Below are 17,143 nucleotides of genomic sequence, written 5' to 3' on the forward strand. Positions count from 1 at the left end.
TATTCAAAAGTTTTCCAGTTTTCGGAATGTTTAAAATACTTTTTTTTTCTTTTTTTTTAATTTATCGTAAACGCTTTCTGATTTGTTTGCCAAAATTCTGAACTCTAAATAGATCAAGCCATCAAGGTATAGGTAAAACTCATGGTTAGAGCGGGGGCTGTGCACATTTTTTGCTCTTGACAACAATATGATAATTCATGCAGGTTCTGCAATGATTTGATGAGCCTAAACTGTTGATCAAATGATCAAACAAATTAAATCTGAACTAACCAGTTTTTTTTTCATTACCAAGTTCTTTGCTGGCCATGTATCCTTTACTGTGGCCTTAAACTTAATTCCGAGTAGATTTGTATAAATCTTTTCCAGTTAGTTGAGATTGGATTGATGCAATCATGCACAAATTAGTGCCTAAGACTGATTCCGAACTGTTTCATTTGGAGAAATTGAACCCAGTAAATTAATTTAACTATGAAATTTTTGCAAGAAATAAATTCCCACAAAAACCTGATCTCACATTGGTTTGATCGATGGTGTGGGCTTTTGCCTCTGGCTAATATTTGGTTACAGCAATACAGGAGGGTGAGAAGAAAGTGGTGGTTGCAGATCTCATTATTGATTCTCGAACTTGGAATGTAAGCGACCTTGAGATGGTTCTCCTTCCTGTCACTATTGATGCCATCAAAGCTACTCCACTGCCTAGCTAGGTGGTTAAATCTCGAGGATATTTTGATTTGGGGAGAGAGTTATCAGGTCAGTACACAGAGAAATCAGGCTTTGAATTTGTTGCAAGCATTCCTTATCCAACAGAGGACAATCCTTATTGGCAAGCAATTTGGAAACTCAAGATTCTCTCAAAAACTTCTTTTCTGTGTCTGGCTTGTGGAATGGGACCGATTACCAACGAATGTCCTGAGATATCATAGGGATATTATTGATTCGAGCATGTGTAAATAAATACAAGAGGGCTATCGATTGTAAGAAACGCGTTTGTTATAATTGGACCATATACAAAGCACAGTAAACACATTTATGAAGTACAAGGACAAGTTCTAGCTCAAAAGGAGGTTTGTTGACGATTTCAGGGTTATTACGTGGTGGTTTGTTTGTAGGTGTTGAAGGTTGGTTTCTAGAGAAGCCATGGCTGGTTCTATCTAGTGGTAAGGAACGGTCTAGTTCTATACACAACATATATATCATTCATTATTTTCCATTTTATTTTTGACAAGTCAGAGTAGGACTAAGGAGGGTATGCTGTTTCAAGATGTTATAAGTAGCATGAAACTGAAGATCTCATTTGATATAGGAGAGAAGATAGAAGACAAAGGAAATAAAAATATAAATCAGAAGGAGGAAGAAGTTTTTGGTCCTATGGAAGTATCCCTAATTGGAATATAGCTCAGAAGTTTGGTTACGTGGAGACAAAGCTGCATCCTTTTTTTTTTTTTTATGGTTACTGTTCTGTGGTTTCCTCGTCTTGTTGTCCTTCTTATTTTGTATTTAAACCTTTCGGCTATTTTGTTTTTGGTGATTTAATGGAATACTTTGTTTATAAAGAAAAAAGGGTCTGTCCAGTCAGACAATCTATCTCATCAAAACAACTATAAATATCAATCATTTTTCATTTTTTATTTTTCTATCTAATTTGGTTTTTTTTTCTTTTTTAATTAAGGTTGTTTATGGACATCTTTAGATTGATGTAAATATTTTTTTAGAGGAGGATTTTTGGCAGAATAATATTGAGAAATAATAATATGGCTAGGGTTCTTGTTCTTGACCCTTTTCCAGAATTTTTTTCTTTTAATTTCTTTGATTCCTAATCTAGTTAGGTTCGGCTGCATCACTACCCGGTGTCATCTGAGGCATGAAACACTTCTTCACACTCTTCGTGATTGTTGGAAAGCCAGAGAAGTTTGGTGATAAGTGTAATTTAAGAAAAGAAGAAGAATTGACAGAATGAGAAACAGAGAAGAGAGTTTTGCATAATTAATTCATATCCTTTCCTTACACTTCAGATGACTTTTTTATAGCCAACTAATGAATGAGTAAAAACAACTGATACAATGAAATGGAAATAATGGCAGAAATAATCGGTGCATGATTCCCACACACATTCTGCATATAACGAAAAGCAGGGCACTAACCCCACTAATTATTTGCATCACTTAAAACTAACTAACTGTGACATGTCAGCCCATGATCCACGAACGTGGTGCATGTCGTGGTTGCATGGCGAAGGTGGTCTGTGTGCATGTCGTGGTTGCATGGTGAAGGGTCTGTTGCACATATCATTCCCCTTCCCTCAGAGTATCCTTGTCCCCAAGGATAAAATCAGGATATGTCTTCATAAAACGCCATAAATTTTCCCATGTAGCATCTTCAACAGCAGCACCTTTCCATTTGATTAAAACCTCCTTCTTAGGCCGATATTGTCCCTTACATATGACACGATGATCCAAAACCAACTCAGGCTGTGGCAGAATGGTAGAAGTCACTGATACTGGAGGTAGCTCCTGAGAGACTGGAACCACAGAACCCAAACACTTGCGTAGGCGGCTCACATGAAAAACATCATGAATTTGAGACCCAGCAGGTAAGGCAAGCTTATAGGCAACTTCCCCCACCTTAGCTAATACTTGATAAGGGCCAAAGTAACGTGGCGCCAGTTTGATTGACCTGCGAAAAGCAACTGATGTTTGCCGATATGGTTGCAACTTCAAATAAACAAAATCTCCCACAGTAAAATGAACTTCACGGCGATGTTTGTCAGCTTGAGTTTTCATCCGATCTCTCGCAAGGACTAGTTGATGACGTAAATCCTGAAGAACTGAATCCCTATCACGTAAATATTCATCCACGGCTTGGACACGAGTAGTTCTTGGCACATATGAAAGCATGTTTGGTGGTGGAATGCCATAAACTGCTTCAAATGGTGAAATCTTCGTGGAAGAGTGAATGGCAGTATTATAACTAAATTCTGCCCAAGGCAACCAATCCACCCACTTATGTGGTTGATCACCTGTAAAACATCTTAAATACTGCTCCAGTGTCCGATTGACCACCTCAGTTTGGCCGTCCGATTGAGGATGATAACTGGAGCTCATATTGAGCTGAGTACCCTGCAGTTGAAACAGAGTGTTCCAAAAGGAGCTCAAAAATACCTTGTCTCGGTCGCTGACAATAGACACAGGAATTCCATGAAGCTTGACAACATTAGCGATGAAAGATTTGGCCACAGTAATGGCCGTGAATGGATGCTTCAGAGCTATAAAATGAGCATATTTACTCAAGCGATCCACCACAACCATGATCACTGTGTTGCCCAATGAAGGAGGCAACCCTTCCACAAAATCCATAGACACCTCAGTCCATATTTTAGTTGGAATAGACAAGGGCTGCAGCAGCCCTGCAGGACTCAAACAATCTGCCTTAAAACGTTGACAGGTATCACAGCGCCGGAGAAAATCTTTGACATGTTGTCGCAATTTTGGCCAAAAGAAGGTACCGCGGATTTTCGCTAGAGTTTTGTGGTAACCAAAGTGGCCCCCAATAGGAGAAGAGTGATGATCTGCCAAAACTGAAGGAATTAATGGAGAAGAGGGATTTAAATATACCTTTCCACCTTTGAACCATACACCATCTTTACAAGTATACAGCTGTCGTTGTTGACCTGAATTCAGCTTGAATAAATCAGTGTAAAAAGAGTCTTGTTGAACTTCTTGTTGCAGACGTATCCACCAATCGGGCTGAGGCAAGGAAACTGCCATAAAGTTGAACTCGACTTTTCTGGACAGTGCATCAGCACCTTTGTTGTCAGGGCCCTTTTTGTATTCTACCACATAATCATAACCAAGGAGTTTCGGAAGCCAACGAGTCTGTGCTGGAGTTGTGATGCGTTGTTCTAACAGAAACTTGAGACTCTTGTGGTCAGTCCTGACAGTGAAGGGTCTACCCAGAAGATATGGTCGCCACTTACGGATGGCTTTGACAATGGCCAACATCTCTTTTTCATAAGTGGAGAGTGCCAAAGATGAACCCTTTAATGCCTCACTGAAGAATGCAATCGGCTGACCTTGTTGTATGAGAATAACGCTTATTCCAGTGCCACAAGCATCACATTCAATGAAGAAACGTTGAGAAAAATCAGGCAACCGCAGAACAGGAGGTGAAGTCAAGGCCTGTTTAAGTTTGTTGAAGGCTGTAGACTCAGTTATTCCCCAACGAAATCCTTCCTTGCCTAAACAATGAGTCAATGGTGCTGCAATATTGCCAAAGCCACTGATGAATTTTCTATAATAACCTGCCAACCCCAAGAAGCCACGCACACCCTTGACTGTTGTCGGTTCTGGCCAATCAACCACTGCCTGTATCTTGTAAGGATCAACCTCAACTCCTTTCTCTGATATGACATGGCCCAAATAATTCACCAGTGATACTCCAAATTGACATTTTGACTTCTTGACATACAAACTGTTACTGGACAAAATGGTTAGAACACTAATTATATGTAAAATATGTTCATCCCAATTTTTAGAGTAGATCAAAATATCGTCGAAGAACACAATAATATACTTGCGAAGATATGGTCTGAACAGATCGTTCATGAGACTCTGGAAAGTAGCTGGGGCGTTCGTAAGACCGAAAGGCATTACTACAAATTCATAGTGTCCTTCATGTGTGCGGAAAGCTGTTTTCTGGATGTCTGACTCTTGAACCCGAATTTGGTGGTACCCCGAACGTAAATCCAGTTTTGTAAAAAACCTGGCACCATGCAGTTCATCCAAGAGCTCGTCAACAATCGGAATAGGGTATTTGTCCTTCACTGTTATGTGATTGAGTGCCCTAAAGTCGACACAGAATCGCCACGTTCCATCTGCCTTTTTTACCAACAAAACAGGAGATGAAAATGGACTGTTGCTTGGACGAACTAAACCGGATTCAAGAAGTTCTTTAACCATCTTTTCAATCTCAGTTTTTTGATAGTACGGGTACCTGTATGGACGAACACTAACAGGTTCGCTGTTGGGTTGAAGTAGAATCCGGTGGTCATGTGAACGATTTGGTGGCAAAGCTGTCGGTGTGTCAAAAACATGCGCAAAGTTGTCAAGGACTGCTGCGAGATCACTGGAATAAGTGGTAGTGGAGTCCACATGCTCAGTCATAGTAATCTGGAGAAACAACCCAGTTTGTTGCAAGTTAAAAAGGTCCTTATTAGATAAGGCCTCCAAACCAGCACGACCAATGCCCTGAAACATGCGTTTGGTGCCCCCGTCTGTGAAAGTCATCGTGAGATTTCGGTAATCTGTTTCAATTGGACCAAGAGTCGCAAGCCATTGAACCCCTAAAACCACATGGCAAGCAGCAACAGGTAAGACATAAAAATCAGCAATGACCACATGACCTTGGATAAGTATGGAAAGAGCAAGACACCGTCCGCCACAAACAATCTTCTCACGATTAGCCACCATCACTTGAAACGTCTTATCTCGAATTTCTTGTAGCCCGAATTGAGAGACAATGGATTGGTCGATGAAATTATGTGTACTTCCTCCATCGATCAACACTGTGACATCCTTGTTCTTCAGTTTTCCCAGTACGCGAATGGTCTGTGGATGCTCAGTTCCAGCGATGGCATGGAATGATATTTCTGGAAAAGATTCCACAGTTGCAACGTCAACGGTGCAATCATCACTAGTATCGATTTCTTCTGGTATGGAATCTTCAATCATAAACAGCTGTGGCCTTTGACAACGATGCCCTGGTATGAATTTTTCATCACAATAGAAACAAAGGCCCTTCTCACGTCTTTCACGAGCTTCCTGGTTTGTTATCCTTCTAAATGAGGATGGAGCGGCGGTGCTGACTGGTTTGGATGCTGGTGGTGGTCCCAATACACCACTGTTGGTGGTTGGCAGAGGACGAGAATTGGCAGGTGATCGCACAAAAGTGTTACCTTTTCGTTGCAGGAGATTACGTTCCTCCACCAGGCGAGCAACTCCAATGGTGTCTCCTAGAGTCTTCGGCTGTTTAATTTTGACATCCAGACGGATATCATCCCGGAGTCCTGCAATGAAACATCCAACCAAGAATGGTTCTGGTAACCCATCCACACGATGTGATAGCCCTTCGAAAGCTTCTTGGTACGCGGTTACTGTTGTGACTTGTCTGCAACGAGTTAGAGCTTCAGAGGGATCCTCATACTCAGTCGGACCAAAACGTTGGAGGAGTGCTGCTGTAAATTCAAGCCAGGTGAGTGTGCCCTTGTACTTAGTCAGCTAACGGTGCCACTGCAAAGCTAATCCCTCCAGGTGGAAGGAAGCGAGTTGCACTCGTTGATCATTCACAATGTTCTGAAACTCGAAGAATTGCTCTGCCTTATAAACCCAACCTGTTGGATCATCACCACTGAATTTTGGAAATGACAGTTTGAGCTGTTGATGACTCCTGTCAAAACAAGTACTTGTAAAGGAACAAGCAGAAGCTGGTTGTCGACCCTTTTGGGAAGTTTCTCCCTTGGTGAAAGAATTGACATCTTGGATAATGGTTTGTTGATTGGAACTGTGACGTAATGACAAAGTTTGTAATTCACTAATGGCGTTTTGGAGGTTTTGGAGGGATGAGGTAACTTGAGTCATATTGGTGTTCAGGAGATCGAAACGAGACTCATGTTGGGTTTTAAGAAGATCAAACTGAGACGCATGCTGAGCCAAGGCTTCAGTGACCTCGTTGCGAAACTCAGTATTGCTTTTGTTTCTAGTCTCCATGGAAATGAGAAGCTCTGATACCAATTGATAAGTGTAATTTAAGAAAAGAAGAAGAATTGACAGAATGAGAAACAGAGAAGAGAGTTTTGCATAATTAATTCATATCCTTTCCTTACACTTCAGATGACTTTTTTATAGCCAACTAATGAATGAGTAAAAACAACTGATACAATGAAATGGAAATAATGGCAGAAATAATCGGTGCATGATTCCCACACACATTCTGCATATAACGAAAAGCAGGGCACTAACCCCACTAATTATTTGCATCACTTAAAACTAACTAACTGTGACATGTCAGCCCATGATCCACGAACGTGGTGCATGTCGTGGTTGCATGGCGAAGGTGGTCTGTGTGCATGTCGTGGTTGCATGGTGAAGGGTCTGTTGCACATATCATTTGGAGCACGTTTCATGTTTTCCTCTGCTATTTCAAATTTCTGCGCAGCTTCATGGTGCTCTCATTGCTGATATCAATCTGCTCCTTGACCATGCTTGGCATTGCTCACTTATACAAACATTACGCCATGCATGGAAACATCAGAGAAAACTTCATGGAAAAATTGGGAGTAAATTCAAGCTCTTCTTGTGTACTGTGTTCCTCTCCTTCTCATGGCCTGAGTAACTTGCTAATGGATGATTTTTCTGGTGTTGGCAGTGGGCAGGCCTTGGTGGCTGCCTTATCATCTTTTGTACCAAAAAAAAAGTCACACTTTTACTCCAATTTATAATTATTTTACAGATAGTACACCTAAATTTAGAAAAATGATCCAACATTTAAATCACAAATTATTAGTAAATAAAATATATCAAGTACAAGAACTATCAAACATAAAGCATCCTAATCTGCTCACATGCTGAAACCTTAAAGATTTTGATTTTAACCAAAAAAAAAACAAATGAAAGAACAACAATATAAATGACGAAAACAAATTAACACATTAAGAAACTGATCTTAGACCGAAATAAAATTTGGAAGTGGAATTAGGACCCTTCCTACAAGGGCAGGTGGTGATGTTTAGGAGTACTGTAAGGAGAATAAGGTGCGCTAGTAACAAAAGAAGGTAGATCTTGGCTCATGCTAACACCAGCTGCCTTATTTGGAGTTCTTGGGGTCCTTGGAGTCAGAGGGCTTCTTGATCTTGAGGTCATGGTGCTATGACCAAATGCTCTTTCTCCTGCCTTTCTTGGCCCCTTCTCAGCCCACTTGAGCTCTGCCTGCTTAACAGCACTAGGATACCCTGAACAGCACCCTACTATTCCTGCTCTATTTATGTACCTGTATAAATAACATTACGCAAATCCACAGCAAGCAGACGAAATGTTAGAATTTGATACAGAGGTACTCTTGCTCCCAGTCTCATCTTTGTCAAAAACAATAACAAAATCGAAACACACGCTTAAAATATTGAAAAAAAAAGGCTGAAGCCGTCCATTAACGATAGAATTTTGACCACAAATTAACATATCGTGCAAGATGTCATATTCTTTTGCCTTGGTTGATTAAGTTTAATTTATTAATTAGGACGGCAGGAGGAATTCCACTCCTAATGTGTTGTTGTTATTGGCAGATTGAGCTTGACCATTTGTTCTTATTGTGACCTACTCTAAAATATCCAGGTTCAAATGCTTAATCATTTTCAGAATCTTCTTAAATTAATAATCTTGATTTACTACTTCATAAACAATTATATACGGTGAAGACTAGTTACTCCCACTCTGCTTGTTCAAGAAAATGATTTTTTCTATTTTCTGATGAATGATAGAGAATTTTTTTAATTAGAAAATTAAAAGAACTGCAGTAAGAGAAATTGTCAGGGTCATAATAGCATCATGACTGAGCTCTAAGCAAGCTGGACAATCAAATAAATTATGATGAAGGGTAAAAAGGAAACTGTAACTTAGTCCAAATTAATTTATGGATTGGAGAAAGTTCGATTCTTTTCATTGCAAGTTAAAGATTTAAGTGTGTGTTTATTAACTTGGTCAACACCATGCATATGGTTGTATTAATAAATTAAGACACAAACCTTTTTAATTAATGACAGATAAATCTAATGAAAGATATGTTGATAAATAAAATTCTTAATTAAGATAAGTTTGAAGGAAATATGCTTAGAAATTGTTACCTTTGGCTGAACTTTCTTCCTAAACACTCAATGCATTTTCTTCCTTCTGTCATCTCTCCCATTCCTGCGCTCACACAATTCCTGCAAAAAACTCTTCCACAAACCTGTACATAACATTATAATCTCTTATAGCCATTAATTATTGCAAAAAATATGAATCTACAATACACTTACATGTATATCCACTAACGTGGTCCAATTATATCAAGATTTTACTTAACCTTGCTCATAAGAGCTTATATCAAATCCCATAAACCGATTTAAAATGAAATGATAATAGTAGTAGTAATAATAATAATATAATAAAGATAGACAATGGAATTCAAAACAAATCTAGTTTATAAAAAAATATTTAATATAATTGAAAGCAAATTTAGTTGAAACATTATTTAAACAAATCGGATTCAAGCACTATTGAAAGCATTTCTCTTCATCTAATTAATTTGGGGATTAATTAAAAGAAAAAAAAGATAGTTTTAGTCCTCACCAAGCAACGATGTCGAAAAATATAGATGTAAGTAGAGCAAACGGTGCAAATATTGGAGTGAGGGATTCCAGGGCGACGAGGTCTTCCACTTCTTTCTTGGTACATAGAATTCATGTTCATAACACTCACATCATCATCATCATATTCCCTGCTTCTCTCCATTGCAAACCTTGATTTTGATGGACTTTTCGGACCTATATTTGCATGAACATGATGGCTTTGATCATGATATTGACCTCCACTGCCATATGGACGATGAGTCCCGTCATGCAGGTAATGTTTATGAGATTTATCAAATGGGTGCCCTTCAGAAACATGATCAAGGTGATGAGATTGGTGATGGTTTTTGGAAGCCTGTAAACCCTTGTTGAAATCAAGGCTAGGCAACTTGGTTAGAGGAGCAGCTTGTTTAGGGGTTTGGACGACTTCTTGGATTGATTCCAAACTGGTGGTAGTGGTGTTGATCTTCTCTGATGTAGTGCTACTTATGTGTTGTTTTACATGTATTGCCAGGTCCTCAAAAGTGAGGTTGACTGAATCATCTGGGATTCCTAAATACAATTCTTCAAGCTCCATTCTTGCCATTGCCAATGTTCTCAAGTCCCCCATATATTTTTACCTAGCAAGTTAATTACGTAGTTTCCTCGGAGAGAAAATGTGAGAGAGGTAAGGGAATTGGTCGAAAGGGAGGTGAAGAGTTTACTAGGTTAAAAGTGTTGATGATTTTATATATAGAAAGGCCAACATCTGGCTAGGCCGGACAACATAGATTATGCATAAGATTCTGATATCAAAAGTAAACAAATGGGTTAACTTAGCTTATAATTAATTAAATTACGAAATTGTAGCACATCTCTTCTTTATTATTTTTTTCGTTGAGATTAATGTCCATCTCCTGTCTCTTGATGTTCAATTTCACTAGAAATTAATTTTATTTGGTCACGGGCAGTGAACAAGTTAATTAAACACATGACATTAGTCCTAATTGTGGTCATGATAATATTGACCAAATGGTGAACTGTAAGGTGTAAGCTGGAGACGGCTACTTGGTGTATAATGACAAATTCAGTATTTCAATAGGAAAACTTAATTTTCAAGAACAACCAGGGAGAATTTTGATTGGTTTGATTTAGTGATAAGTTTTTTTTACATTTCCCAAATGTATATGGTCATATGCATAATCCAAAAAATAGATGCTCACTGTCATTATGTTGCTGTAATTATTAAGCAGCGTCGGCTGTTTTGATTTGGGCGAGAAGAATGATGAGGTTCTATATTGGTTAGTGTATATATGTTCTGTGTTTGATTTTCAAAGGTCATCACACTGTGTTTGACAAGCTTGGAGCCAAGAATTTGGATGATATATAGTATATTCAAGAGTTTCAATGATTCACATCCCTTCACGTCGAGTCCAAAACTTTCTTGAATATTTTGATAAACGATTAAAAAAAATAATTTTAATTATAAATAGTAACAAGTACTGGTGTTTTATTCGAAAACATTTAGCATTGCTCTTTCCGGAAAGCATGAATTTATCTCATAAAATAGCCAAATTGCTAATTGACAGCTTGGGTTCGATGAATACTATCATCCAAATTCTTCTCCTCGTAGTTATATTAACTGCCAAGTTATAAACTAAAACATTCCAAGTAAGTAGCGGCAAGCATACATTGGAATCTATGAATAATTACTATAATTAATAAACTTTCTGTAACTAATTAAAGACTGGAGATCATGATCAGAGGATGAAAGAAGACAAATATGATGCCGGACTAATTAATTACTACTGACATGATTTTGTGGTGTGGTCAATATTTTTGTTTCCCTACTTGGGATGGTAGAATCAATGCTGGCTTGACTAATTAATTAATTAATTAATGCATGGTGATTAAGATAAACCCTGTTATATATATAACCCGCATTGTTTTAAATTCTTCAAGAGTTCATAAGTTTAACTAATTGATATACAACCTGCAAACCAGCAGATATCCCCCCCCCCCCCCCCCCCCACACACACACACACCCACCCACCCACACCACACACACACACACACACACACACACACACACACACCCACCCACACCACACACACACACACACACACACAGAGGTTAGTTCTTGCGCTATTCTGATGGTGAATTGTTTTTTAGTTAATGTAAAATAATATTATATGGGATATATTAAAATTTTTGATATTATTATTAAATTTGTATACATGTGACTCGGGTCATGGATTCTACTAGGTTCAGTGAAATTTGTATTATTTTATTATATGATAAAATAAAATATGAAAATTCATTCAAAATTAATCTAATATTGAATAATAAAATTAAAAATAATAATAAAAAATCTAATATTAAATAATATAATTAAAAAAAAATTAAAAGACCAAAAAAACACAAAGGGCCAAAAAAAGAAAGCCCGGTTGCACAAGCCTAAGGCAAACACAACATGCCTAGGCCATGTTTTTTTTTTCTTTTTAAAAATATCGAATAACATACCATCCACTCTTATTTTTTAAAAAATAAGATAATAACAAATAACAATACGAGATCTAACTACTACTATGGTGGCCAAAAGGAATAACTTTTTGTATATAATAGAACCCACACAAAAAGCAAGAAAAACTTGTTCTTTATGGTAGATTTTAGTATTTAATTGTATATTAAAAAAAACAATCACACCCCACTACCCTCTGTAATGATTGTTTTTTATAATAGTGTTTTAAAAGTGTTTTTAAAAAAATTTAAATTTTTAAATTTTTTTTGTTTTAAATTAATATTTTTAGGTGTTTCCAGATCATTTTGATATGCTGATATAAAAAATAATTTTTTAAAAAATAAAAAATATATATATTTTTAATATATTTTCAAATAAAAAACACTTTAAAAAACAATTATAATTGTAACCGCGCTCTCAAATACCCTCCAAATAGCACGTGATACATATTGATCAGCAGGAAAAGATCAAACATGCATCTATGTGGTCAAGAATTAATGGAGTCGGTGTGACCATTGGTGATAGACGTGCAAAAGGGGCAAACGTTTTCAACAACAAAACTATTCAACTGGTTTTAATTATTTCCATTGGTTATAGATCGATGTCCACATATCTCCGACTTCTGTGCTTCAAATAATCTTCGGATGATGCCGTCCATAGAATGGCATTCACATGCAGAGATACAAACCATTCGTTGGAATTTAACTTTAGGAGACAAGGAGGACATATATATATATATATATATATATATATATATTTCTTGCCAAGAACACAATATTTAAACTCTTTAAAAATTCAATTCTGCAGGATAGATATGCAAGTATTGACTATTACATAAAGTTTAACTGGTTATGAAATCTCATAAAGGAGGATGGGAGAATTGAGATTATCTATTATAAAAGTGAAAAACAAGTCTATTCTTTTAAATTAATTAGAATTATTTTTTAAACTAAAAAATTATTTGGATTATGATAGATTTAGCTTGTAATCCTCTGGATTAAAAAAGAGAAGCTGAAAATTATTTGTTTGTTTAGTTTTCAGCTATTTCTGCGTCAATCAACAAGTGATTTTGCGTGCAATAAATGGCCGAAAAGGAGTTCATCTTTATCAAGTACTAGGCTAATAAATTGGAGGGGTATTTGATCAAATAAATGGTTGTTAAACATTTAAACACAAACAATAATTTTAATTGAATATTTTCATTTGATAAAAAAAAGGTAACCGACTTCGATTTTAATTATATTGATTTTTTTATACTAAAATTCAACAAAATAATGCAAAACTTATTAAATTAAACAACTAAAATTCAACACAATTATTTCTAAGTGTTAATATTTTTAACCCTAAATTTAAAAAAAAATTATTGTAAATGGAATAAATACAAAATAATAATTAAAACTAATCCTTCACATTTAATTGAAATTGAACAAAACATTTGAAAAATAAACTAAAATTCAAAAAAATAATACAAAAACTATTTCAATAATAACTAAGATTCAACACATTTATTAATTCATAAAAGTATTAAGAACACAAAATTCAACTAAAATAATGACAAAAATACAAAAATGATGCAAAAAAAATACAAAAAAAAAGAAAAGAAAAGAGATTGTTAATAAACCCAAAAAAATAAAAATAAAAAATAATAAAGAAAGACAACATACATGAGGATGAGAAGAGAAGAGAATGCTTGATTTAGACTGAGAAGAAGAGAGAGAAGAGGAGAAAGAGAGAGAAGAGAAGAGAAAGAGATAGAAACAGCTCCGTGAGAGAAAAAGATGAAGCTCCGTCTGTTCTGATTCTGGTCTTTTACGTTAATTTTACCAACAGAATTACCGATAAAATATTAAATATTTATATTTTTAATATTTATATTAGTGATTTCATTTGTAAAGTTGTATTGAAATTTAATGGTCTTGGTATCTGGGCACTTTTTACCAACAGAATCATAGACAAAAAATTAAATATTAATATTTTAATATTTTTATCAGTGATTCCGTCAATAAAATCAAATAAAAATTTTTAACTTGCATAAAATTTTTCAAAAAGCCCTCCAAATATTACCGATGACTTTTCATTCTGTTAGTGATGCTGTTGGAAAAAAAGAAGTTAATAGTCAAAAGAACATTAATTATTAGAGTATTGAGAAGTGAACTGTTCCCGTAGTCTCTAGAATATACCGAAAGACATATTATGTCGGTATACCTGTATGTAATGAAAACCATAAATAGTGTCAGGGAAAAGACGAACAATTCACATGGTCACTGGAATATATCGACGGACACATTTTATCTGTATACTCGTATGTAATATACAGTCTATTGGTATTTTTATCACTATAAAACAGTTTCTAATGCCAAATTGTATTTGTATTCTCTATCTATCTATCTATCCTGCAAATAATTCAATTCACAACTACACACACAACACAATAACACCAGTTCATATCACAATAATAAAATAAATATTTCCTTATGATTCAATAATAAATTAACTTCATTGTCATTATATTGAAGTGAATTTTATCCAAATATTACATTATAGTTTATGGCATTACACATTCATCAATTGACTCGTCTTCATCTCCATTGCAATCTTCTACGTTGATTTCATCGTTATCATTTTCATCAACTTGTGTATGTCTGCTAGAACTCAAAACATTATTCAACTCCTTGGTGTCAACATCAACAAAAATATTCTTGGCGATGCTAAAATTTGAATTTTCTTCTAAGTCATTAGACGAAGCAACTCAATATGGGTTAACTAACTCACCAAGTTGAAAGATCTCATCTCTCATAGTTAATTCATCGGTACCATTCTGAACAACCTCGACACAACCCCTAAGTTTGGTTTTCACTACGAATAACCAATCAACTATTGAACGATCATTTCTAAAGGAATGGGTGTATATGTAATAAACTTACTAGCATTGCTTGGCGAAAATAAAAACATCATCGACGTTGCGGAGTCTAGCCTTTGAATTAATTTCGACCAAACCATGATGATGATATATTTTGATTTCTTTGTCAATGGTATCATACCAATAACATTTGAATAAAAAAACTTTATCCTGCTTGCTATGATATTACAATTCAATGACCTTTTACAACTTTCCATAGTAGTCAACTTCAAACTCATTAGAAGTTGATCCTTTAACACAAATTCCATTGTTATATGTCTTTCTACCCTCCCATATTCTTCAGTATGAAACACATGTCCATTGAAGAAATACTCGTTGTAGCACTTTACATTTCTCTTAGGACTCAAACTTAGTAAAGGCAAAGTAGCACTAACATTCCCTCTTAATTAATAAACCCGGTACATGAAATACAATATGAACAATTAATGAGAAATGTATAATGAAATTAAGTATCCTAAGAGATAAGAATAATTAAAAAGTACTTACATGTGTTCTGAATCACGTGAAAAATTGTTCATTTTATAATCGAAAGATTTGGGATTTAGTCAGCTATGAGTTTTAGAACAGTAAATATTGATGATGTTGCCTATAAGAAATTCAACAATGTATCAGTTTATAATATTATAAAAGATAAATTGTTCAAAAATAATAACATATTAAGTAGTATACTTATAGAATAAAAGGTCTTAGTTCATCACAATTAAATAGTACATAATTATATGCTTGTCTGAATTCTATTTCTGACAAATATTTTCCTCGCACAACATTTTTGGTACGAGTTGTCCAGGATGAGAGAATATTGACAAGTTCACACATGAAGGCACTTCCCCACCATTGTCATAACTTGGAACGCGGTTGATTCTTTTTCTTAATTGAAGCTCCAAATAGTACAAGATAACTATTGAGATTTCTTCAATAATATAGGCCTTGCATGTCAAAGCCTCAACATACGCCTTACTTTTTTACTTTTCTCTTAAGGTTGAATAAGTACCTGCATGGAATTAATGAATGTTTTGAAATATGCAAAGAAGGAATAAAATTTTAATTATGAAGCAAGTGTAATCTCTGACCTCTTGAATGGATACATCCATCTATATTGGACTGGGCCTCCAATTTTTATCTCAAACGATAAATGTATGGGTAAATGCTCCATCAAATAAAAAAACAATGGAGGAAATATCATCTCAAGTTTGCAATTGTCTGGATGATATTCGTTTCAAGCCTCTCTATGTGTTGTGTCTGCAACTTGTCGGAGCATATATCTCTAAAGAAATGATTAATCTATGTGAGTGCATCTCATATCCTCTTTGGTAATACATCACGGTAAGCTAATGGAATGAGTGTTTGCATAAACACATGACAGTTATGACTCTTCATTCCATGCAATCTGCAATCCTTCAAATTCACCAACCTTGATATGTTTTAAACATATCTATCAGGAAAACACAAACTTTTAAGTCATTGGCAGATAAGTAACTGTGCATTCTTGTCTAAGGTGGAGTTGGCTTTGTGACGTATGAACCAACATAAACCAACTCCATATTTTTACGGTGACAAAAAAAAAAAGTTATATCCATTCTAGCATTAATGTTGTCATTTGTATTTTCCTTTAAGTCCATAACCGTGTTGAAAATATTCTCATACACGTTCTTTTTTATGTGCACAACATCAAGGTTATGACGGAGGAGATTGGTCTTCCAATAAGAAAGCTCTCATAAAATACTTTGCTTTACCCAATTGTGGGTCAAATCAAAACCAGAAAATTTCTACTTACCAGATTGAAAATCAAAATTCAAACATAATGTCATCATATTCTGATACCATGTCATACAATTCTTCACTTGAAATAAGTGTTTGTTCAACTCTAATACCATTTGATAGGAATTCATAAAATTATCGGATATATATGAGAGTACATGAGAATTTTACTTAGATTTTCAATTGTTTTTCATTAATAAAAAAATATGATTATAATTCTCATATTATTTAATAAAATCTTTTAATACTTGTCTAAACATAACAAAATTTAAATAAACCATATAAATTTTTATATGTCTTATTTATCATTTTACCATATTTATCTTGAGTTGTGTATTGGATGATCGTAAGAGAATTTTCAAAACGAGGGAGATTAAACCTCCTCATTGTATAATTGTAACATCAAGAAGCCATAGATAATGACAGGTAGATGACATAGTCTATCAGGACTCTCCCTTTTCAAAGACAAGTAGAGTACAAAACATTATAGATTAACAACACATTTATAGTGTGTGGGGGCAATCTGGTGTGTATCACGACTCTCCCTTTTGAAAATCTTTTGTTATATAAAGCCACACAAGGAACACC

At 35.3% G+C, this 17,143-nt stretch overlaps 1 protein-coding gene across 1 annotated transcript; it reads right to left on the reverse strand.

The window, feature by feature from the left end:
* Window positions 1-7,387: 7,387 nt before the first annotated feature.
* On the reverse strand, window positions 7,388-10,057 carry LOC7465178 (uncharacterized). The gene is made up of 3 exons (XM_002319936.4): window positions 9,378-10,057; window positions 8,891-8,994; window positions 7,388-8,040 (listed from the first exon to the last, which is right to left on the reverse strand). The coding sequence occupies exons 1-3, from the start codon at window positions 9,984-9,986 to the stop codon at window positions 7,758-7,760; spliced, it is 996 nt and encodes a 331-aa protein (XP_002319972.4). The 5' UTR covers window positions 9,987-10,057; the 3' UTR covers window positions 7,388-7,757.
* Window positions 10,058-17,143: the final 7,086 nt, after the last annotated feature.

This window comes from Populus trichocarpa, chromosome 13 (genome assembly GCF_000002775.5).
Source record: "Populus trichocarpa isolate Nisqually-1 chromosome 13, P.trichocarpa_v4.1, whole genome shotgun sequence".
Lineage (NCBI taxonomy): Eukaryota > Viridiplantae > Streptophyta > Magnoliopsida > Malpighiales > Salicaceae > Populus > Populus trichocarpa.